At 61.2% G+C, this 24,290-nt stretch overlaps 1 protein-coding gene across 15 annotated transcripts in view; it reads left to right on the top strand.

Annotated features, from left to right (window-relative positions):
• LRRFIP1 (LRR binding FLII interacting protein 1) overlaps nucleotides 1–24,290 on the top strand; it is a 117,647-nt gene that overhangs the window by 37,850 nt on the left and 55,507 nt on the right. For 5 of the 15 annotated variants that reach the window (XM_036236458.1, XM_036236459.1, XM_036236461.1 and 2 more), the window contains exon 2: nucleotides 16,963–17,049. In XM_036236458.1, coding sequence (XP_036092351.1) covers nucleotides 16,963–17,049 — 87 coding nt within the window. Of the gene's footprint in view, nucleotides 1–2,627; nucleotides 2,876–16,962; nucleotides 17,050–23,138; nucleotides 23,157–24,290 lie in introns of those variants that run through there. The other 10 variants (XM_036236465.1, XM_036236464.1, XM_036236454.1 and 7 more) reach the window with 6 other exon arrangements.

Genomic DNA, 24,290 nt, shown 5'->3' with positions numbered 1-24,290 from the left:
GAGATTCGGTCTGCGTGTCCGGCGGGCTAACAGGGCAGCTCAGCAGACCGTGCCTTCCGTCCTCCACACTCCGGGGCCACTGCCGTCACTGGCATTTTTCAGATAAGACTTGAGACTCAGGGGCGAAGTGGCTTGCTCGCGACCCGTAGTCCGCGGCAGAGCCGGGGACTGGACTAAGGGTTCCATTCCAGAGCCGAGGCCCTCAGCCCCTTCCCTGTGACTTTTTTCATGACGCTGAGAACCAGCGAGTAGATGGTCACCTGAAGGGTGGGGAGGATGCAGGCAAATTCAGGGGGTACCTCAGAGGCAGGCAAATCAGCGAGGCCAGTTCCCTGCGCCCTGCTCTGGGAGACCTGGTCATCGGGCTTGAGGTGGCAGGGAGCTCTGGGATTTGCCTATCTCGACGGGCGTGTTCAAACCAAAGGCTGTTCTATTAGCTGGCTAGCACTCTCGTCTGCGAAGTTATTACAGCTCAAACTGTAGTATCAATGGCTTTCCATGGTGAATTCCCTAAGTCCCACACTTGTGTATGTAGGACAAATTAAAATTATCTTCGCCAGTTCATTTATAAAGTCAAGAATTGTAATTGACAATTAGCATTTCAACGTGTCATAGCAAGTAAACAAGGCATCGAGGTTAGACATTTCAATCTCTTTGAAAGAAATTTTTGCGCACCGAAGGGCGCCGCCCCATCAAAGCTTGGCGTCCCCCGTTCCTGTAAGCAAAGCTGACACCTGCTGAGTGGCTCCCGCAGGGGCCACTCAAGGCCTTTACTCAGTGTCTCTTTTCTGTCGCCCTCACCTTCTCCCAGGCCAGGTCCTGCCGTCCCTCAGAACCTCCTCTGCGTGGGCGTCCAACTTTCCTTGCCGAACCCCCTCCCTGAAGCCGCATGCGCAGGGGCGCTGGGTCCGCAATGGGAGCCGAGTGTGCATAGGTCACGCGCTACCGTGTCACCGAGAATTAGGTCAGGGGCAGAGAGTGGGAAGTTGGGGAGCTGTAACATTTAAGGGTGTATTTGTGGTCTCTCAAGACTCCTCCTGGAGGCCCCGCCATGCTGTGGGAGGTCTCTGTTTGGAGGCCTGGAGGTGGTTTTTCTGAGATGCTTCCTGGAAAACGTGTCCCCAGGGCCTGGGCGCAGGGGGTTCCCGCGTCGCAGACACCGGGCTTGGCGTGCACGGACTGACATTTGTATGAAAAGCCGCGTCGCTTCCTTCCTGTGGCTCGGCCCCAGCCCAGGGAGATCAGGAAACGTGTCATTGCCTTGGCTGCAGGACTTTAAACAAGAGCGGCGCGTGCTGGGCGGCGGGGTCCCCGTCCTTCCTTCGCCCTCTCCCGCTCGGCCCCGGCCCCGCCCCCCCTCCCGGGGATCCCCGGACCGTATGGCCCCGGCTCTGGGACACTGGATCCGCGACGAGCCGCCGGCACCCCTGTTCTTTGCTGAGCCCCGCTCGCAGATGGGGAGGCAGGAGCGGGGTGTTCCAGGCCTCACCCCGCGAGCGGCGCGGTTTTGTCGTCCGGAAGCCGGCCCCTCCCGTACTGGCGCGTTAACGGGGTGCCCCCGTCAGGTGCTGCCGAGCCCGGCTGAGGTTGCCAAGTCCGCAGCAGCTCAGTTTGCCTGAGTTCGGGGGATTTGGGGGTCGCAGCCCGCAGCAGCCCGGCGCCGGGCGGGGGCGGGGTCTGGGAGGCGGTCGGCCCCGCCCTGCCCCGCGCAGGCCCCGCCCTGCCCGCCGCGGCTCCTTCCGGTGCAGGCTCCCGCGCCCCGGCCCTCTCCCCGGTCCCCGTCTGCCCGCAGGGGCTCACCCCGCCCTCCCCCTGCGGGCCGGCCCGCCGCCTTTCGGGTCGGGTGGTGATTGACAACCTGGCAGCTGGGGCGCCGGGAGGAGTGAGGGTGGGCGGGGTGGCGAGGGCGGAGTGCGCGCGGGGGGCGGAGCGCGGGGGACAGGGCGGGACCCTCGGGTCGGAGCGCGCAGGGGACAGGGCGAGACCTTCGGGAGCGGGGCATGGGGCGGGACCCTCAGGGAGCCGGGCGCGTGGGGGACGGGGCGGCACCCTCGGGAGCGGGGCATGGGGCGGGACCCTCAGGGAGCCGGGCGCGTGGGGGACGGGGCGGCACCCTCGGGAGCGGGGCATGGGGCGGGACCCTCGGGGCGGAGCGCGGGGGAGGGGGCGGGACCCTCAGGGCGGAGCGCGCAGGGGACTGGGCGAGACCTTCGGGAGCGGGCCAGGGGGCGGGACCCTCAGGGAGCCGGGCGCGTAGGGGACGGGGCGGCACCCTCGGGGCGGAGCGCGCGGGGGGACGGGGCGGGACCCTCAGGGAGCCGGGCGCGTGGGGGACGGGGCGGCACCCTCGGGGCGGAGCGTGCGGGGGGACGGGGCGGGACCCTTAGGGAGCCGGGCGCGTGGGGGACGGGGCGGCACCCTCGGGGCGGAGCGCGCGGGGGGGACAGGGCGAGACCTTCGGGGGCGGGGCAGGGGGCGGGACCCTCAGGGGCGGAGCGCGGGACACGGGGCGGGGCCCCCAGGGTGGGGCGCCCCGCGTCGCGCCCGCTCCTCTCCCCCGGGGCCCCCACCCTGGCGGGCGGGCCGGAGCCACCTGCGCCCCGCCCCTGCGGCCGCGCCCGAGCCGGGAAGCGCGGAGCGCGCCTCTGCCGCAGGAAGGGCGAGTTCCCGCCGGCCCGGACTCGCGTCCCTGGACCGTGCCCCGCGCGCCCGTGGTGCGCCGGTGCTGAGCGCCCGCGCGCGGACCCGCAGCTCGGCGGGCACTGAGCACCTTTCGTGGCTGCGCGGCGGTGGGCTTGGAGGCGGCAGGATGACCAACCCCGCGGCCACGCAGAACAAGGAAATCGACTGTCTGAGTCCAGAAGCTCAGAGGCTGGTAAGAGGAAAGCGCGTTCCGACGGCGAACGTTCCGTCCTTGTTGATGTTCTAAGGTCAAGGGCAGCCGGCACCTTCGGCCGGCGTGGGGTGGGGGCCCCCTTCGAGGGCGGGCCCCCCGCGAGGCCCTGCTCTCCGTCGAGTTCGCGGCTCCGTGCGCGCTGTCCCCTGCGAGGCACGTTTCCCAGGAGGGAAAGGAACGTGGCCGCTGCCCTCCGTGTGTAGCGGCGGCGTCCTGGGACTGGCTCTGCCCAGCGGGGTGACTGGGCCCTGAGACCTGCTCCTGGCTGGAGTTTCACTCGGAGCCGCTCGTGTGGTATTTTACGAAGTGCAGCACCTAGGAGCCGTGCCCAGCGCCGGCTCCCGCTGCCCGGGCCCGCACCCACAGTGGCTGGCACGGTCCAAGGGGACCTTGGGACCCCTGAGGGCTAGAATCGATTTCCCGCCTCCCCCAAGGACAGCAGCCCCCAGCTTGACTTTGGCGGGCCTCCGGGGGTCTCTGGGCCCTCCACGCGGATGTCTGGCATCCCCCCTAACACTTAGTGCTAGGGCCTTGGATGTGGGGGTAGTTTGGGGCTAAGATTGAGCAGGGGGCAAGGTGGGGGCGCTCGAAATTACCCGTTTTCATGCAGCTTCCGCTTGATCACGAATGGGAATATCTCGAGGTGAAGTCACACTTGGGAGAAGCAACATTTTGTGATGTGGTGCGGCAGGGACTCTGGGTCTCCCCTTCCTTAGGCCCCTGTGGGAAGTTGACAAAAATGTGAGCCCAGAACAACCACTCCTTCACCAGGCGGGAATGAATCACCTGCTGGGTGTCTGTGGGAGGTTCGAGGCGGAAGCAGGGCCCTGACCTCGGAGGAGCTTCCTGGGAGACGCCGGGGAGAGGGAGGGGAAGAGACTGAGGGATGCTCGCTAGAACGTTCTGTGCCTTGCGCAGGATCGTGGGGTGGACTTTTAATGTCCATTTTAGTGCGCTGCTTCTGTGACCTCACCTCAAGCTCCGGCCGTGGGCTGGACCAGAGCTGGTTCCTGCCCCAGAACCTGATGGGTTTCTAGGGGACCAGGAAGTTGCAGAGATGCTAGAATCACAGTCGGGGAAGGGTGCTTGGAAGAAGGAAGGGAGGCAAGATGCTGGGTGGTCCCAAGGTGGCGAGAACAGGGCGAGGAATGAACTCTGGGCGGGGAGTCCTTGGAGAAGGAGAGAATGCACAGGGATACGGGGATATGAGGGAGGAGGGGCAGGTGATCAGCGGATAACACCTGGAGGCTGAGGTCTGGCTCCGGGGAGCTCCTTAAGCCTCGGGTGGGGCCTGGCTGAGATGCATGCCTCACAGAGATGCTGCCAGCAGTGGGTGAGAGGGGAGTCTGGACCAGGTTCCGATTGAGAAGGTGCTCCCTCCATCGGCACTGGCCCAGCACCCCGATCCCCAATTCCAAGGTCCAGCAAGCTCTGAAAACTGCAACGGTGTTTCGTTTTGTTTTGCTTTAGTAAGCTTGTGGCAGAATTCATTTGGCCGGGAGGCCTGCCTGGCCAGTGGGAGGGCGTTTTCAGCCTTCACTCTTTTAGTGTGAATAGTTCATACACGTCTCTGCAGCCCTGGTGACAAAGTTCATTAAGGGCTGTCGTTACAAAATATGTGGTGAGTGCATTTTTATTGCTCTTCTGAAATCCAAAAATGTTGAATTCTATAATGCATTCGGTCCCAGGGGTTTGCGGTAAGAAACCGTGAACCCGTGGGAGGCTTTATTTGGTAAATAGTAGCAAAAACTTTTTTTAGCGTGGGACGTGGGAACAGAAGTGTTGGCCCGTTTTTCGAGGTGAGCGGCCTGGTTGGGAAGGAAGCGTGCTCAGTGACCAGTGTGGGGACAGATGCAGGTGGGGACCCTTAGCAGGGAGGCACCTGCAGCCACCCTGGGCTGTACGGTGTCCCAGCTGGAGACTAGTGACATTCGGACTGGTTTGTGGCAGTTGCATTCTGCATTAAGGGGCCCGAGTCCTGGGAACAGGGGTCTCCCTGGGGTAACGAGGGGCAGGGGGCACGTGGCCGCGGGCGGCGGGAGGAGGCCGAGTGGTCCGGCTCCCCCGCACCCCGCAGAGCGAGAGCGGGATGTGAGCAGGAGGCCTGGCTCCCCTCCACCGCCCTGGAGCCGTGTGGGCGGACACGGTAGAAACCACCGGTTTCTGCAGCTCTTGTCACTTCCTCATGTTTGAGATGGGTTGTGTCACCTCGGGTTGCTTTCCACATACCGGTCAGCAGGAAGCCCAGACAGAGCCACCGGCCCTGTCCCGAGAGGCTGGCGGGGTGAGGCGTGTGCAGCCTCCAAGCCCCGTCTCCCGTGGGGACCTGTGCCAGGCTCCCCAGGCCCCAGCCGGTGGGAGCGTTGAGGGAAGCGGCAGGGACGCAGGCGGAGGTGGCTGGTCCTGCGGGCGCGGTCTGGCATTATGAGCCCTGGAATCACGTGGTTTGCCTTAGATGGGTCATTTCCTTGGACAGTTAAGATGTAAAAAATACTAAGTTACTTCATTTCGCATGAGGGCAAAGATGGGACTAGATTTCCCTTTTTTCTTTCAGAGTTAGTTTCTGTTCAGCCTGAACTCATATCACCCAGCATAAGCCTCCTTAGCAAAAAAAAAAAAAAAAAAATTAAACCCTGCAGTCTAAACTGCCAATTATACAGAGCACAGGAAATCAAGTTATTTATAGTTGCAAAACTTTCCTAGCGAAGTCGGGAGAGCACTACCTGAGGGAAGCCAGGTCCTTAGGTCGCCTCTCCGGGATCGTGAGGCTCAGCGTCCTGCGCTCTTTGGTCCTCAAAGGCAGTGTTGCCGAGGGGCTGCTTAGCCCTGGAATGTCAGGCCGTGTGACTCAGCACAGCAATGCGGGTGACCGGTTGGTTACTCACATGCCACGGTTCCCGAAGTCTCTGTTCATGTTTAAAACTATCAATCGTGGGGGCCCAGAGCCCCCAAAGGAGCGAATTACCGACCTGCTGTTGAAATAAGCCGGTTACGTCTGCCGGACACAGGGTGGGCAGGAGAGCAGCTCTTGTCACCTGATGGTTTTAACTCTGGGCCACCCACACTTTAGCTTGTTTTCTTAAATAAAGAAGCTTATGTGCCTGGATTTACTAGAGCTTTCACTGCTCAGGCTACCTAGATAAAATTAAGTAAGTTAACTTCTTTCTCTTAAGTTCAAGCATTATTTTGACTAAATCCCAGATTTAATAATTCGGAATTGCTATGCGTTCGATTTTTGACCACTACTAAAATACCCGTCCCCTAGCCAAACTCCAAAGCAAATCAACCAAAAACAAAAAACAAGAACCCCACCACACAAAATCAAAATGTATATTCTGAGACTCATTCATTCATGGGGGGGGGGGGGCGCAGAGTTTCTAGTGGTTTCTCCTTAATGTTGTAACTGGACAGCGTTAAAGCAGTTTCGCCTTAAATCTAAAGAATGACTACTTTGTCCCGGAGACGAAATTTACCTTGAATTACTATAGTGGCGATTTACTTTTAATTTTAACCAAATTGTTTCGTTTCTACGTTTGTGCGATGGAGCTCGCGGAAGCACCATCGTTTCTGGTCCTCACATGTTCATCATCTGCTGCAGCCGGCCCAGCGTCTTCCGGGGAGGAGAAGGGGTGGCCTCTGGTGGGCCAGGCAGGACCGCCCCCGCCCCTCCTCTGACCCTGGCTCCCACTTCCTCCGGGTGGGGGCCGCTGGTGCTTTTGACCTTACCCTGAGCGGGCCACACACTGCGGGCTCCTCGCTCTTCTGCAGACACTGGACACTTGGTACCCATAGGTGGCATTTCCTGAGCCCTGCCACATCAGCCCTGCCACGTGCTTCCTGTGGACGTCTTCCCCAACCCTGGCCGTGGCCTCATGAGACGGTTCGTTATCTCCAGATAAAGAGGAAGCTGAAGCCCACAAAGGCCAGGAGCCTTTTCTGGGTCTTCACAGCCCGCGGGCAGTGGGGCTAGTTCGGCTCCAGGCCTGCCGCCTCCGAGCCGGTGCTGACAACTGTCCCCACTCTGTGCGGGGCTCCGGGCAGGGTCTGGCAGGAAGCAAGCCACAGGGGCGGCCTGGTGGCTGCTGCCCTCACTTCTCTTTGCGGCCCTGAGGGCCTCACGGCCCCAGTGTCAGGGCTGGAGGGTTTCCTTCGACGAAGGCAGCCTCTTGGGACACAGGTCCTTGCTCCTGGATGCACGTCTGGGAGTCTTCCTTTTATCGAACGTTTCCTTTCGTTTCTGGTCATTTGCAACACTTTTCAAAACGGAAGACCACTCCGTAGACCTGGTTTTTCTAAATAAGGAAAAGAATCGCGGACATGGAAAGAGCTGCAGAAATTTCTTTTTCGGTTCCCGTGGCAGCGTGCTCCGGCGCCCGGCCTCCCCGCCCCAGGCAGCCGGGCCCGGGAGGGTGCATGCAATGGCGGCTCTTTCTTCCCGGGCTGCCTCCAGGACTGTCATTTGGGGGTAGGGAAGGTCGTGAGTAGTCGTGTGCTGCCTTGCAGTGTCCAGCCTCGTTCTGAGGAGGAGTGACTTCAGTGCTTGGTGGCACCTTAAAGGTGTGGGGTTCACGGGGAGGACCCCGAGCGGAGCGGGCTAAGCGAGGGAACGTGTCACCTGCAGTGCGCGCAGGTGAGCCAGGCTGCTGCCCCCTGCCAGTCAGCCACGGGCACAGTTATGTGTGGCCGTCACACTCTTACTGGTAGATCCAGCATGCTGAGACTTTTGAAGGAAATGTGAACGTTCGCTCGTCTCAGAAAAAAATTAAAAACATGTTAGCAAGAGGAGAAATTTGCACGCAGGATTCTGTGTAGCGTTTGGACTCCTCGGCAGGAGGCGGGGTCATTGCCAAGCCAAAGGTTGTGCTGTGACGTTCGAGCAGGTGTTATTAGTCATTGCACTCGACGAAGTAACATGAATAATTAAGTTTCTGATTAATATGTTCATTGTTTTGGTACATAGTGTACTTTAAAGAAGTTTATTATTCTGATAATAAAATAGGGAGATCTCCAGTAGCGAATGGGGAAAGACGGACGGGCAGCCTCGGCGTCCGTGTTACCTCACCCCTGTGCAGAAGTGCGGCGTCTCAGGGGGGAAGGAGGGGCCTGGGCCCCGGCCCCCTGTGCCGAAGGCTGGTGTTCGGAAGGGGCGTAACTTGCCCGAGCTCGCATAGCTGGGTAGAGGAAGAACGAAGACTGGCGGCCAGGCCGTGAGGCACCCCCTCCGGACACTCTCCCTGTGCTGAGGACCCTGCGGCCCCGGGCCAGCAAGAGTTGGCACCTGTTCCTTCTTGGGTCTTCCCGCTGGGTCCCCCAGGAGCGAAGGATGGGGTGTCAGCTCCTCTGGGCCGAGGTAAAGCCGCCTTTGAAGGCTGCTGTTACATCCTGAAAGCCTGTGATAATTCTGCAGTCTGCTCCGTGACTCATCTGAGTTGATTTTGATGGAAACATAGTGTCTTAAACATACCAGTTGTTGAACGTCAGTCTTTAACTTTCTATCCTCCACATCTTCAAGTAACATCGATAACATGTGTCTTCTTTATTTTGCCGCGTAAGTACTGGCCTGGAGACCTGCGCCCTGAGCCTGTGGCCGGGCTCTTTACCACGTGTGGCTGTGCAGGGGGGGCTCAGCCCCCCACCCCCGTTCCACTCCAGATTTTAAAGCTGTGGTTCACAGCTCTGCCAGAGCCAACACCCCCTAAAACAAGTTTTGAACATCCGCATTTCTGGCCTCAAGTGAACTTCACAGCACACCCATCTTAAGGCAGTAGCCGGTTTTAACCGTAACGTTGAAAAGAAATGACATGCAGGCAAAGCACAGCAGAGTGTGAGTTTCGGCTCCACGAGGCCCAGGCGCCGGTGTCCCGCTGATGGCCGCAGCCGTCGGAGGCTGCACACACCTGTGCACACCCGCGCACGCCTGCTCACACCTGTGCCCAGCGTCACCGCTGCCGGCGCGGCCGACGTAGACACGCTGTCCGAGGCCCGCACACCCCACGCGCGCCGCTGCCGTGGTGTGAAATTCCAGGGCAGCGACTAACTCTTGAGAAAGTTCTGAACAAAACCGCGTGTGATCTGCCCTTGGCTTCCGTGCGGATCGCGTTCCGGGGAGGGCCAGGGTGTGGGAAACGGCGCGGGATGCGCCTTGAGCTTCTGTGGACGTTGGAGTCAGTCCGCAGCTCTGAAGGTGGTGCCGGGCTGTGCTGCCCGCTCGGGCAGCCAGTGGCGGTGATCCTGGCCGTGCAGGCCTGTCCCTGTGCAGGATGGCTGGCATGCCACGCCCTGCCCCTGAATGCCATTAGTCCCCCGCCGCCCCCATCACTGTGATTTCTCGACTCCCAACATTTTCAAAATGCCCTGTTAAGTAACCTCCCCCAAGTGACAACTGTCATCCGAGCGCCTCCCTCCGCGGCCATTGTAAATGCAGTTGTGGCTGGAAGGAGGGGCCCTTGCCAGGGACGGACTGTGCCTCAGTGAGGGTTTGAACAGCGGGGCCTTTGAGATGACAGAACAAGGCACGTGGCAGCCGAGGGACACGGGGGCAGTGGTCGCATGGTGCAGAGGCCAGCACCGGCCACCGTCGGGGAGCAGCCGGCCTGGCAGGAGACTTCACGGCCAAGTCTGCTTGGTTGCTTTGAATAGCGGAGTATTTTTAGAATCTACTGCCTATGAGGGGTTGGGGGTTTACACAGAACAAAAGTTGATGGCTGTTTCCACTTCCTGTAGCAAAGGTGACTCAGGAAAGGGACCCCGTCACAGCCTCACAGTCCCTCTGTACAACAATCGCCGTCTATGCCAGACAGGAAACGCACCACACACTGTAAGCCACTTGGACACGGGCCTGTGTGCGTGACCTGCGAGGCTCCGGCCCGCCCCGTCGGGAGCTCTGCTCCATCCTCATTCAGGGGCGGGGGGAGGGGTCACGTGGACAGAGGCCCCCACTTGTCTCTGAGCGGACTGGGCTCACCTGCCTACGAGTCCTCTTTCACGGACATGAGCAAACTTTAAATATCCCTAAACTTTTCCCGGGAGGTTATAAACTACGGTCACGGCATGTGGCCTGAAGAACAGTCTAGTTTTTCGATTGTGCAAGCTGAGGCCGAAGCGAGTGTGTACGGCCGGTATCGACACTTCCTCTGGCTTGCGAGATGCCGCCCAGCTGCCGGACGCCGCGCCTCTCCGACCCCCCACACGGGCGCCCTTTCCGCCTGCCACCAGAGGAGACAGGCTGGGAGGCGGCAGCCATGGAGGTCCCGCGAGGTGTCCAAGGCCCAGGCCGTGTTCTAGTGTGTACGGACATCTCCTCCCAAACAGCCGCCCTGGACCGCCGGCCCCATCCCGGCTCACGGTCGCTGGCATGCCAGCCTTGTGCCGCGAGGTTCCCCGGGCTCAGGGTGGGGAGCCGGCTTCTGCACTATCATTGCTGTGCCTTTCTGGTCCCCAGGGCGGTCTCAGCCTGCGTGGAGGACGCGGGAAGCAGGCCTCGGTCCCTTTCGGAAGAGCCGCTGTGGGTGGGGGCCCCACGCCTCCCGGCTTTCACGCATGACTCTGGGTCCGCTCGGGTCCCTGCAGGGCTGAGGGCAGGACGTTTCCTGTGGCTGCGGGGTGCCGCATCTTCGGATCTGAGATCACACGCGGCCACATCCCAGGCAAGCGCCGCGGCGTGGGGCGTGTGCGGAGAGCCGGGGACCCCCGAGTGGTGCGGGCTCTCAAGAAGGCCGGCCAGCCTGCCCCCCGCCACACACCCCTTCCCTCCCCACCCACGTCAGGACCTGTGGCCGCCACGTTTGCCACGTTTCTGTGCTCTGGGGAGCATCACCTGGGGCCCTCCAGGTAGTTAAACGGGCAGGGGCCATGAGAAGGATACAGATGCAGAACCCCAGGCGCTGCTGGAGTTGGGGTGCCGGGCACTGGGGCCCCGCTCTGCGCAGCTCCTCCCACTGCTCGCACTCCCTGCACCGCAGGCCGGCTGAGGGCCAAGGCTGGAGGCGGCGGGCCCCTGGGGGGGAGAGGTGCAGGCGGCTGGGGCACAAGGCTGGAGGCGCAGGCCCCTGGGGGGGAGAAGGGCAGGCGGCTGGGGCACAAGGCTGGAGGCGCAGGCCCCTGGGGGGGAGAGGGGCAGGCGGCTGGGGCACAAGGCTGGAGGCGCAGGCCCCTGGGGGGGAGAGGGGCAGGCGGCTGGGGCACAAGGCTGGAGGCGGCGGGCCCCTGCAGGGCCTCCTCCTTTGTCCTGGTGGATAACTGGGTAACTACTCTTTCTTGTTCTGCTGGGCCCAGCCCCCCAGCTGGGCTGTCCAGGCCCCTGACCCCGCCTGAGGGGGAGCTCAGCCCTTATCTCTGCAGGACTGCTTTCTGTGACAGCTCAGAATTCCTGCTGCTCCGAGCCAGCCTGTCTGGTCGCTGCGGGGCCAGGCGTGCGTCTGGCTGTTTATCCTGTAGCCGCGTGTCCCGCTCCTGTAGGGTCCACGTCCACCCATGGCTGGGGCTGAGCTAGAGCCCGTCAGCCCAAGGCTCAGCGCAGGGACTCATCGCTGACTAGCCCTGTGTTGCCCGTGACTCCTCCAGGCCCCCGTCTGTGCCGCCCGGGATGGCATGTCACAGTGAGAAGTGTCACTTTGGTCGTCGGCTCCCGGCCGGCCTTGCGCTTCTGCCTCCGGACGCAGCCTGGACGCCGCTGGGCACGGCAGGGCTGGCCTCCGAGACCCTGGCCGCGAGGCCCGGCGCGTTGGAACGACGGGTCCCGGAAGCCGCGGGGCTCGGACCCGTGCCGCTCTGCGCCTTTAGCATCGCGTGCTCCACGGGTCACCTCAGTGTCATGGTGCCATCACGTCTATGGTCAGATAAACCGTGGACGTGGCCCGTGGACTGAAGGGTTCAGCTTCTTAGGGTCATAATGAGGCAACTCGGGGGACACGTGGGGTCTCCCATCTCAGCCGTCTCCTCCAGCAAAGGGCGCCAGCGTCTGGCAAGCGCCGTCCCCGGGCTTCCCGGCCAGGACGGGAGGGTCCTTGGGGGAAGGGCCAGGCCATGTCCCCTGACAGGGGAGACGTTGGGGGCCTTCTGGAGAAAGCCCGGGAGCCTGGACCTGTGGAGCTGGCTCGGTCAGCTCCTCCTTCCTCCACCCCGACCCTGCGGGCAGCAAGGAGTGGAGGGGAGGGGAGGGGAGGGGGGGGAGGGGGGAGGGGGGCACCCCACGGCAGGGCAGCAGCACTAACAGCAGAACCCTGTTAGCAGAACCCCGCCGGCTTTGGTTTTGGGCGCCCTCATTTCCTTCCTCCCCCCTCTCCCCCTTCCTTCCTTGCTATTTATTGTGAAAACTGTCAAACAACTCAAAGGCAGATGGGGTGACAGAAAGCAGAGGTTCCCACACTGGAGCCGTGCCTGCAGCCTCCTGGGGCCGGGGGGCGGGGGGGGGGGCTCGTGAAGCCCCAGTGGCTGCAGGCCTCGCCACCCAGGGCTCTGACTCAGCGGGTCTGGGTGGGGCCTCCCATCCTGCGCCTCTGACAGGTCCCCAGCGGTGCCCCTGTTGCTGGGGCAGGACGGGGTGGCAGCCCTGGGTTTAGAGAGCCCCGCGGCCCACCTTCAGCCCCGACAGCTGTCAGCCCACACGGAGGCACCGCCCACTCCCCGCCCACGCCCCAGGTTATTTTAAGGCAAATCGGAGCCAACTCGTTTCATTCTTAAATGTTTTAGGATGTATCTCAACAAAGGTGAGTTTTGGGGCCCAGCTCTCTGCCTTTCTCGGAGGTGGGGGGAGCGGACGGCTTGCAGCCCCCCGCCCTGGCGGAGCCCGTAGGACCTGGAGAAAGCCACCAGGGCCTCTGGAGGCCGTTCCCACAGGCTCTTGGATGGGAGCTGCTGCCTGACCAGAGCCTGAGGTCACGGAGAAGGAGCGTGGGGCCGTCACCAGCGGAGTGTCCCTGAACTCCAGTGGGAGGGAGCTGTAGAACTTTAACAGCCCGTAGGGGTGGGGGAGGGCTTGTTTCTAAACTTTTTTTTTTTTTCGAAGCCCAGGCAGTGTGTACTCTGTATCCTAAATTCCCTTAGTCCACCTACTTTCTCCCTACCCCCACTTTGTCATCTCCCTTGAGATTGGGGCTAGGGGGTGGGTAGCATGCAGGCACCCCCCCCCAACTCCAACCACCCCGCCCCCTCCCCCCAGGCCTTCGAGGTGGGGCCATCAGTGAGAATACCGTGTGGGTGCACTCAGGTTCCCATGAGCACCCCGGCACTGCAGGCATCTGGGTGGTGGCTGCCTTGGGGGCTCCCGATGCTTCCGGCAGGGGCCTCGCCCCCTCCTGGCCACACCGAGGCTGGAGGCCGCCTCCCCTCACTTCCTGCGCGTGCCGCCACCCGCCCGGCCCCTGCTCCCACGTCGCAGCTGGAGCCACGTCTGAAGCGGAAGCCGACCTTGCCGTGCCCCTTCCCACAGCCCCTCGGTGGCCCCGCGTCCCTCCGCGATGGAGTTCCAGGTGGAGCCGAGGGCTGCGCCTCCTCACTGGGCCCGCGCGACCTCCCGCCTGCCACGCGCCCTCGTCACACGGTCCCGAGCCCGGGTTCTCGCCTCTTTGCTCACCAGAGTTTGGCATAGGGCACTAGCCCCCCAGGAAGTCTTCCCGACACCCAGAATTCTCCAGAGCAGCCCCCACCGTGGCACTTGTCACCGTTCATGGTCACCGAGTGCTTCGTCTGCATCCGCCGACCCCGGGGACCCAAACTGGACTTTAAAGTCCTTTGCTGGCCGCCTCGGGCAGAGCCGTGATAAGGGTGGCCGGGCCCCGGAACCGTCTGGGCCTCACGCGACGTGGGGGAGGGGCCGACTTCACGTCTGCACGTCCCCGTGGCCGCTGTTCACTTAAGGGGTCGATTCGGGGTCGAGTCTATCTGGCGTCTCCCCTGGCGAGTTCACGACGGCCCCGTGAGTGATTTTCGCCTCTCGCGCTCTGTGCCGGACTGTCCTGTGTTTTTGGCAAAGGCAGTGTTTGTTGTAGGGCGAGTCATTTTGTCAAAACTGTCGTTTTGCGGTGCCAGCGTCTCGGGCCGGTGACAGGCTCATGCTCACGCAGCTGGCCGGACGCGGGTCCTGCGCCGGGTTCAGTGCCGACCCCCACGTCCGGCTCTGCTTAGCCAGAGGCCCAAAGCGTGGCCGGCACCGTCTCCCGTATCGTGAGCACTTTGCTTCCCACGCGAGTCGCATGCCAATCCCCAGATGCAGGAGCCGCACAGGGCGCGAGTCACAGGGATCAGAGTCGCACTGAATGACGAGCTCACCTCCTTTCTAACTTCTAATCTCAGGGGAAGCCAGACCAGTTGATCTGTGTTCAAGCTCGGCTGGCTCGGTCCTCGTCAGGGCTTTATTCTATAACTTGGTTTCGCTCACGTGGTCCCTTAATGAACCCAAGCCTGTGTCCTTCAAATCAGGGCGTGTCCTCAGGGACAGGATGGACGTTTTGGGCTGGACGTGAGGACCGGGGGCGGGGTATGACGGGAGCCCCTTCCCGTGGGCCGGGGTCTGATGGCACGTTAGTTTGCGGGCCTGCGTGTCCGGTGGGCGGGCCCCCGGGGGGCAGCGCCGCATGCTCACACGGTCGTTTCTTCAGGGAACTTTGCCCCAGAGTGGGTGAGGGCCGGGCGGGCAGACGGGAGGGCCAGGCGGGCAGGTGCTCAGAGTCCCCTCAGGTCGCCGAGTCACCCGCACTGGCAGGCAGGGGTCGTCTCAGACCCCCTCCCCGGGTCGTCACCGTCTCTGCTGCGTGACAACTTCGGCAGCTTGAGACAGCTCCGTGGGTCAAGAGTCTGGACACAAGTGAGACGGGTCCCCCGCTCGGCCTCACGGCTGCGGGCCAGGTGTTGGGGCGCTGCATGCTTTCGAGCCCTGGGCCCCTCCCGAGCTGCCGTGGCGGTGGGCAGAGCTCCCGTCCTCGCTGCCGCAGGCCTGAGGCCCCGTGTGCCCGCGGCTGTCAGCCCGGCCTGCCCTGGGCTCTGAGGGCCCGGCTGCCCGGTCGTGCGGCCCCCTCGCAGGCCAGCGGGAGGGTTCCTAGGCTCGGTCTTAAAGGACTCGCCTGACTGGCCGGGCCCACCCCGCGATCCGTCATTTGGTAACTCGGAGCCAGCTGCTGGGGGGCCTGCACCCTGTGGGCATTCGCCTTTGCCACGGAGCTCACCCCGGGCGGAGGACGCACCCCGGCCCGGCCCCCTGGGGCCACCCTCCGTTCTGCCTGCCGCACCCCGCCCTCCCCGGTGGCCCCTGTTCTCTGCCTCACACTCCACTCCTCCTCCCTCCTCCTCCCCCCTCTCCTCCTCCCCCCAGCTGACGGGCTGTGGCCGCCTGGTCTGCACCAAGTAGATGTGAGCCTGCAGCCCGCCGGTGTAGACGTGAGCCCACGGGCCATCTGGTGTAGACGTAAACCCATGGGCTGTCTGATGTAGATGTGAGCCCACGAGCTGCCTGGTGTAGACGTGAGCCTGTGGGCCGTCCGGTGTAGATGAGAGCCAGCAGGTCATCCAGTGTAGACGTGAGCCCACGGGCCGTCTGGTGTAGATGTGAGCCCACGAGCTGCCCGGTGTGGACACGAGCCTGCGGGCCGTCTGGTGTAGACTTGAGCCTGTGGGCCGTCCGGTGTAGATGCGAGCCAGCAGGTCGTCCAGTGTAGACGTGAGCCTACACGCAAGCCGTCCGGTGTAGATGCGAGCCCGCGGGCTGTCTGGGGAGGCGGCGGCCCTCGGCGTGAAGCCCGGCCTCTCGCTGGCTGGTCGGCGGGGCCGGAGGACGTCGGCATAGCCGATGTCAGCCTGAGGGACTGTCCCCTCCCCTCCTGCTTTGCCCCTCACACCGTGTGACACGGTTTACAAATAGAAAATGGCCACAAGAAATCAAAGCTCTGGTGCAGGCATGACTTTGGACACCCCCTGGTTCAAAGGACGTGGCCTTGGGTTGATGAAGGCGCCAAGTTATGGAATAAATCCCTCACGCGGACCCGGCCCCCAGCCTCTGACCGGTGATGGCGATCGGTTTGCAGCTTAGGTTGGAACTTTGAAAGAACGTTAATTTGTAATTTAATGCAAGCGTGGGGTGGGGGAGATGGGCGCCCCGACAGGACCCGCCGTCCTGTCATGAGCCTGCGTGCGGGGCGCCCAGCTGTCGGGGAGACGCGCTCAGCGAGAGACTCAGCCGCCTCACCGCCGGCCGCCGTCTCCGGTGCCCCGTTTTAGGGTTATCTAGGGAACACAGAACTGGTGTAGCCCCGAGTGTGTTCATGGAAGGAGGGGTTCATCTGGCACCGGGACACCTGGGACCTGACACACCTGTGTGCCTCACCCCGCCGCCGTGGTCTCAGCCGGACTCGTGAACGAGCGTGAGGAGACGGGAACCGGCATCCAGGTGGCATTCAGGCGCCAGGGCCGACGGCGTCGGGTGGCCCGTTTAAAATGCTCTTGAGCAAGATGGAGCTGAGCAGTGACGACTTGAGTGGGGGCAGATTTCTTTCACGAGGCAGTTCTAACCGCAGGACCCACGCCCTCTGGTCTGCGCCTTGGGACAAGGCAGGCTTCTGGCCCCGCAGCGCCGAGGGGAGCCGAGGGCAGCAGGGGGCCCGCCCTGTGCCCTCTGACGCGTCCGGCAGCCCGTCCCGGCCCCCGCTCCCTGCTCCGTAAGGGGAGGGGCTGACCAGCGACCTGCCGCCCTGCCCAGCCCTGCTGCCAACAGGGCTGTGTGGCCTCGGGCAAGTCACTGCCTTCTCTGTGCCTTCGCTCCCCCCATCTGCGGACTGCGGGGGTGACAGTCCCCGCCCGCTGGAGCAGCTGGGAGGGAGGGGCACGTGGCGCGGTACACGCGAAGCCCTGGGGCAGGGCCGCCGGCACTCGGGAGGCGCCGGGGACGCGGGCGTCGTCATCGCGGTGACTGCCGCCGGGCGCGACGACCCCCGTAACTCCGCGCGCCCACGATGCGCCGTGCCCCGTGTCGTTCCGAAGCTCCGAGCGAGGTCTGCCCTGAGCAGCTCCCTGTTCGCCGCGCGCTCGGCGGGAGCCCTGGTCCGTCCACTAACGAACTCTCCTCCGGTCTGTTCCAGGCGGAGGCCCGGCTGGCGGCGAAGCGCGCGGCCCGCGCCGAGGCCCGCGACATCAGGATGAAGGAACTGGAGCGGCAGCAGAAGGAGGTGAGGCGGGCGGCGGCGCGGCCTCGGTCGCTTGGCGTCCCTCCCGGTCCCATCGCGCGTGTGTCTCTGACCTTCGTTCAAGGTCGGGCCGGGGAGGGCGCGTGCCAGACGCGCCTGCCCCAGACTCCCGACCCGTGGGAGCGGGGGACACGCCTCCCGCACACGGCCAGCCCCGCACGGATGCCCCCGGCCTGGCCCCGAGCCCTCGCGTCTGACCGCTGAGCTAGAATTCCCACCGTCCCAACTAGAACGGTGAAAGAACAGAGGATTATTATTTTTTAAAAAACAAAACAAACTGTTGGGTGTAACAGCATTTCCCCTGCAGTTTCTAATGCCTTTTACCAGGCTTCACGAAGCCCGGCACCCACACGTGAATCGAGGCCCTGGTTGGCGTGGCCGGGGCGGCTGGCCCCTGGGAAGCAGGTGCTGTGTTTCCACACCTGCTAAGGGTGCTTGCTGCTCGTTTTCGTAATCTTGAGCCGGAGCCAGAAGCCCTGAGGCGGCCGAGCTTTCAGTGGCAGTTAGAGCCACGGGCTTTTCCGTGACCCTGACATCTGGCGAATGAGTCCCTCTCTACGGGCCCGGGTCTCCTGTGGGCTGCACCCGGTGAGGGCATCCACGCCAGGCCCCACCGGAGGCTTTTCCCGTTTGGAAGATTTGAACTCGCGTTGCTGGAGAGGCCGCCAGCCGCCTCCCCGTGACTCCCCCGTGTGGTCATGTTTGGGTCACGGAGCCACCGTGGAAAAGTTGGGCCAGAGTTTTAACACTTGTGAGATTTCAGACAAGAATCTGGATTTCCAGTTTCTCTTTAAACCGTTGCAGACTGTACCACATTCTCCCAGTCACCTTCCCTATAGGGCGAGGGCCTGGCCACCAGCCTCGTCACTCACAGGCATCCTCTGCCTGCAGGGCTGGCCACCCTGTGGGAATGTGCAAGCCTGGGGAAGGGAATTTGGGGGGGACCCCTCCTCGTGGTCTGACGGTCACCAGAAACCCAAGCCGGGACAGTCATACCGCAGTCCCAGTGACGGGAGGGCAGGGCCACGAGGGGCCGTGGGGCCGTGGGGCCGGGGGGGCGGGCGTGGCTCCTGGCCGGCCACAGCCCTCTCCCACATCCCGTGTTCCTCGTCCTGTGTTTTCGTGTGAACGGAGACGAAGCAAGTGTTGGGAAGCAGGCCCCCGGTCCCCCTCACTGGGAGGTACGGACACCGTGTCAGCGAGCTCTGGGTTCCGTGACATTTTGCCTCTAGAGTTAAGGTGCTACTTTTTGTACTTTTTGTCCTTTTCTCTCTCCATTTCCTGGCAGAAGCATGGGTTTAGCATTTTCTCAGCGCCTTTCCCCCTAGAATTGCATTTATCATTTAAAAATTTTCGTGTTGAGTATTCGAGCTTTGAAACTTCCTGAGACCTGATGAGTAACAGGAAGCACCTTCCCCCCCTCCCCCGCCCACTTCCCACCCCACCAATCATCTTGATCAAGGGCAGGGGCTGGAACCTCATCAATACCCATCCGTAAACTTGGGGTACGAGCCCAACAGGAGTGAGTATTGGAGTTTATTCAAAGGAGCGTTTTCAAATGCAAGGACAAGCACTTAGGCTGGGACGTGGAGGAAGGGAACAGGTCTTGTTTTGTAGACCTTGGTCACGTGCCTGTCTGAGACCACGTGACCTGTGCTTTAAGAGCCATCCAGTCAGTAAGCAGCACCTGCACAGTCAGACTCCGGTAAAAGTCGTCATTCTCGAAGGCCACCTAAGGGAATCGTTCTTTCAGCCTAAACTCATTTTTAATAATAGATATTTGAAGTGATAAGTTGTTTTTTCAGGCTGCCTGGTGTCAGAGTCTGTTTTGAATAGTTCTGATCGTTCCGCAGATACTTGCAAGCCCACTGTGAGCAGGGCTCTGCAAGACCCTTCCCCTCGGTTTAGAAGCCAGAATGGCCGTGGGGCGTTAGGGTGCTCACACAGGACAGGGCTCTGCAAGACCCTTCCCCTCAGGTTTGGAAGCCAGAATGGCCGTGGGGCGTTAGGGTGCTCACGCAGGGGTGGTGGCCCTGTTTCGCGGGTGCATTACCGTCCGGGGAGGTAGCCGCTCCAGTCTCCAGCACCGGGAGCCACCCACCCTCCGCGCTCAGCAGCCGGTTCTGTTCGGCTTCCCCTGGTCCCCAACCGGCCCCAACGTTTTATTATTCAGGTCTCGAAAGAGTCGTTAGAAGAATTTTCTCAAATTTTTGTCTCTCTGCCAGGTTTTGCCATAGTTGATTGAGTTTCGGCACCGAAACTCCCCTCCTCCCGTTTGTCATTTGCAGTGGCCGCTGGCTGTCCCTGCAGCTCTGCTGGAGCTGAACCAGCAGGCTCGGGAAAAAGATGGCCGTGGGGGCCTGCCCCTCGAGGGCCCGCCCTGGGACTGCACAGCGGTGTTTGTAATCGCTTACGACGTCTCTCATTTAAGAGAAAGTTAGTTTCACCAAGAATCCACATGTAAAGTCTCTACAAAGTCGAGGCAAACTAAATGAGGTGGTACGTGCCTATATAGTTATGTTCCAGATTATACGTTCAGGTCAAACACATTCTGTCCTTCATTATGGACAGAGCTGAGTTCAACACCCGCTTGGTGATGGAAGCTGGTAATTGCACACCGAGTTCTTCGGCAACAGTTCTTGATTTAGAAAATAAAGGTTACGAGGCACGAGGCCGCAGGACCACCGGTTTGAACAGCCTCCTCTAGGAAGCGAGCCCCGATTCCCCCTCCGAGTCGGGGATCTTCGTCTGTCTCGCTGGAATCCCCAGCGTGGACTCAGCCCGCATGTCAGTTACAGTTTGTCCAGCAGCAGAAGTGCAGCTGGTGCCGGACGACGGGGACCGTTGTGTCTTGGCCATTGAACTTCGGTAGTGTAAAATAGGGGTCAGAGACCGGGAGGTGACCTCGGGGGCTCTCGCCGCCCCTCGCGGCCGCCCCGCTGGGCTCCCAGGGACCAGGGGCCGCGAGGAGGGAGCCCGTTCAGGCTGCAGGGCGGCCGGCGGTGTCGCGAGCCCGCGGCTGAGGGTCTGCAGGGCCCACTCAGCGCGGCCGCCCGTGGGTGTGGTGCCTGCTGCGGATTGGAGGCTTCACGCAGAAAATCCGGTGAAACCCTGGGAAATCCGGTTAAAAACACCGCTGTTGCCTTTCACGGTCGTGCACACAAATGTCGTTTGGTTAGTAGACGACGTTAGAACTTTGAAATTCTTTATTCTAATGGTACGTTTCGCTTTCACTGTAAAGTCACTTGGGTGGTCCACGGGGGTCAAAGGTCTTGCCGTGCTTCGGGTTCCCCGGGCCGTGGTCACACGCAGACCGTTTGCCGCCACCGCGGGTCAGCGTCAGGAGGGGCAGGGAGGACGGCAGGCGCCACCGTGAGCACGAGCCTTCCTCATCTGCCCGGTGCGCGCGGTTCATCTGCTAGGCACACGCCTCGGGGGCAGGCGGTGACGCAGCGTCCCAGCCGAGCTCCAGCTCCGGCCGGGGTCGGCCACGGGCCTGGTGACCGGCCCCCACGCCGCGAGTGCCCGGGTGTGCGGCGACAGCCCGGTGCGTGCCCCGGGGAGGCCGAGGGGCGAACTGGTGAGCGCAGCAGGTGGGAAAGCCAGACAGCCAGGAGCTGTCGCGGGGGGTGACAGGGAGGTGACATCACGGGGGGTGCCGGCACAGGGAGCAGGGGGAGGGGCGGCAGGTGGAGGCGGAGGCCCTGGCTTGTCCTTGGGGTGATCGTGGCCAGGTGAGCCCAGGAGCAGCGCTGAGTTACACAGATGACAGGTTCGCTGTCATTTACTTAGGGTCTTTGAAATACGAGAGCCGTGCTATTTAAAGTTTGTGTCTGCTTCTTCAAAAAGGGGACTTGAGAGGTTTTAAATTGAACAGAGGTGTCCTTTATTACTCGTCCAGGGGACCGGGGTGGGGCAGAGGGTGTGGCCAGGACATCCTGGAGCCTGTAACCCGGGGCAGCGCTGGGCCTGGGAGCTGTCATGCACAGTCTGGGAGCTGGGGTTTCCCAGTGTTATTACAGTTGGGAAGGCCAGACCTCGGCGCGACAGACGGCCTTACCCACACCTGAGGAAAGGGCCGAGCCGAGATTTAAACCTGGATCTGAAAAGCTGCAGAACTTGTCTGCTTAGCACACGTCTGCCTCAAAACCGAATGGGCACCAGCTGTGAAAGCCAACAAACGGGGCGGAGCCCCACGTCCCGTGGACAGAAGCTGGCGTGAGCGGGGAGCATGCCAGCCCCGGCTCTCTGCAGCCTGCAGCCGAGGGCGGGGAATGGAAGGAGCCAGATGACCCCAGCCAATTCACAGGCGGAGGCCAACCTTGAAAAACAGGTTTTCCCCCTCGGTGCTGCCCTCGAGGCGCAGGATCATCAACACAAAATTGGCAGTTTTGTCAGCCAGAGGCACAGAGGACCCAGAGGCACAGAGGACCCAGAGGCAGCCACTGCTCATCCACCTGTTGTTTGGCCCAAGGCGGGGGTCGGGGAGCTGTGTGCGTGTGTACGCCCGTGTGCGCGAGCCTCTGTGTCTGCATCTGGAGGCGAGAGTGAGACAGGCTGCCTTGGCCGAAGCCTCAGGCTTGGGGGCCGGGCTCCAGGATGGGGGTACTCAGACAGTGCGCTCAGCCTCCGTGGGCTCCGCGTTGCTAGCCCTGCGGGAACTGGCCTCACTGCCCGGTTCTGGGGCCTGCGGTCCGGGAGCGGGGGCACCAGCGTTTTCACTGTGCGTGGAGCAGAAAGGCGTGTGCTCTGGACGCCCAGTGTGGACCCAGGAAGCCTGGCATGCAGGTGTGGAAGTTGGGAAGCAGGCCTGTGCCTTCCCGGGGGCGAGCCGCCCACCCCCACTTGCGGCTTCCAAGCAGGGCCGGGGTGTCTGCGGAGGTCAGGCCCGCCGCGGGTGGACAGAGCCCGGGAGGAGCAGTGACCATCCCGGGAAGCTCGCACGACCAGGAAGCTGGTGACAGCCTTTGGGGGTTTTCGCAGGTGGGTTGTGGTCGAAGCCACGCTCGTGCCTGGGACCCTGCGAGGGGACACAGAGTGCACAGGACAGGTGAACAGAGCGCGGTGTCCGAGGGGGGTGCCCCGTCACCCGGCCCCGCGGACCCTGACGCCAGGGCCCGTGGGGGCTGCCCGCTCATCCCCGGTGGCCCGCTGTTCTCGTCACCGGCGCAGACGGCGAGAACCGGCTGCGTGCTTCGCGGGCCGTTTAAACGGGTTGTACGGATCCAGGGAGAAGAGCAGGAATTCTTTGGGAAATTCAAGCGAACCCTTTACATCGTCCGAGACCTTACCTAACGGGACGAGCGCCATGCCAGGCGGCGGGATGCTCGGGGCGCACCGCAGCCGCCGCGGCTGACTCGGCGGAGCGCGGCGGGGCGGCCGGCAGCCGCGGTGCTGAGCGCGGGCCGGGACGCCCCGTTTCCAGCCCGACGGCGCTGCAACTGCGCCCCCGGCTCAGCAAGTGCCGAGACGAGCAAACGAGCAAGCGAATGAAGGAGGCCACCTCGGCCGCCCCTGCCGGTTCCCGCAGGCCTCGGGGACCCCTCCGAGGCAACGCGACGTGTCAGAGGATGACAACGAGCTTTTAAAAAATGTGCTTCGGTCACGTTCTCGTGGCCACGCGGTTTGGCCGGGATGCCGCAGGTTCTGTCTCTGCGGGAGGCGGAGCGCGAACGCATCTTTCTTCACTGCGTGTGAGGCCGACTTGGCAACTAAGTTTCTGTTCTTTTCCGTTACACTTTGGTCACTGGGAAAAATCCAGAGTTGAAGGCGCAGTGCTGTCCCCCCGTTGCGGTGACAGGTTATACAGGCTCCGCGTTTGAGGGGCAGCGGGGTCCTTGCAGAGACGCGTGTGCCCTGCCTCTGCTTCTCCGGTGGTCTGAAACAGAATGTCACATAGGCGGCGAAGTGACCGATTCTCTCAGGGAGGCTTTGAAAGCTCTTCGGCGCATAGTTTGCCGGTTCGCAGCCTTTCACGCCTGTTCCAGGTACGTGCAGAACCTTTCTCCCTAACGTTGATACTTCTTTAATTGGATTTTCTATTTCTTTTCCTATTCCCTTTATCTCTCCAGATCTATCAGGTTCAAAAGGTAGGTAGGCTCTTCCTTCTTCATTTTCTTATTTGCATGTACGGTTTTTTTCCTTGCAAGGGCCTGGTCGCCTTTCAGAAATAACGCCTGTCGCTGAAAATACGTAGACACTCTTAGCGCTGCTTCTGCTGTTTCCTCTATGAATTGATTGAACATAAACACTTTTTCAAGTCCCTAGTTCGACCTCCGCCTAAAGCAACTGTCCATCAGCCACACTTCTGTATACCGAATGCTTTTATCTCCGTTTTGCTCAAGAAATTAGAAAATCGTTTTTCTGAGGGGAAAAAAACAAATTCTAAGACAAATCATGCTTCGAAATTTTAGATACCTTTCAAAACCAGATATTTAAAGGAAAGATTTTTCCATATAATTTTGTTAGAAAAGTTAAAAAATACCAGCGCAAGTTACTGTACATTAAGAGCTTATTACATGCTACTAAAAAAGAAAATGATGACATTACAGTAAAATCCAATAGCTTAAGATAAACCTGCCCTCCCTCCCTAATATCCAGAGTGCTAACGTGCTTCTGGTTCCTCGTGTTGCGTAGAAGCAGTCGAGGTTCAGAAATCCATGTACTGAGCAGGCCAGACACAGAAAACACGGGGATCAAGTCGGTGACCTGACACAGCAGTTAGCGGGTCTCTGAGAGCTCATGCGATGCACACAGTGCGCCTCTCCCGGAACCGGCTTGAGTTCGTTACTCGCGACACCTGTGATAGTTTCTTTTTATAAATCTATTTAGTTTCAAGGAAAAGAATTTAAAATTTTATTTTAATTTATTTAGTTTCTCGATAGAAACCAGAACTATGGTACTTGTTTTTTTTTTTTTTTTAGAGCAGCTAAGACAATCAGCATAAAGTAACTTAATTTCAGAGGTTAGCATATGCAGGCCCTTTAAACACACTACCAGTAAATTTAAAATTCTGTCCCTGAATTCCTTCATTAGCTACAGTCCTAAACGACCTTCCCTTCCCGCCCCCCGCATCTGCATAACTACTATCCTGAAAAGTATAAAGAAATCAGTTAATACACAATGTAATATACAGATGATGTGGTACTGCATCGCACACTTTGAAACCTATTTTATTAACCAATGTCACCCCAATAAATTTAATTTTAAAAAAAGAAATCAGT

The sequence above is a fragment of the Rousettus aegyptiacus genome, unplaced genomic scaffold, assembly GCF_014176215.1.
Source record: "Rousettus aegyptiacus isolate mRouAeg1 unplaced genomic scaffold, mRouAeg1.p scaffold_m13_p_2, whole genome shotgun sequence".
NCBI classification, from domain to species: domain Eukaryota; kingdom Metazoa; phylum Chordata; class Mammalia; order Chiroptera; family Pteropodidae; genus Rousettus; species Rousettus aegyptiacus.
Note: the sequence above shows the minus strand (reverse complement) of the source record. Positions and strands in the feature narration are given on the sequence as shown.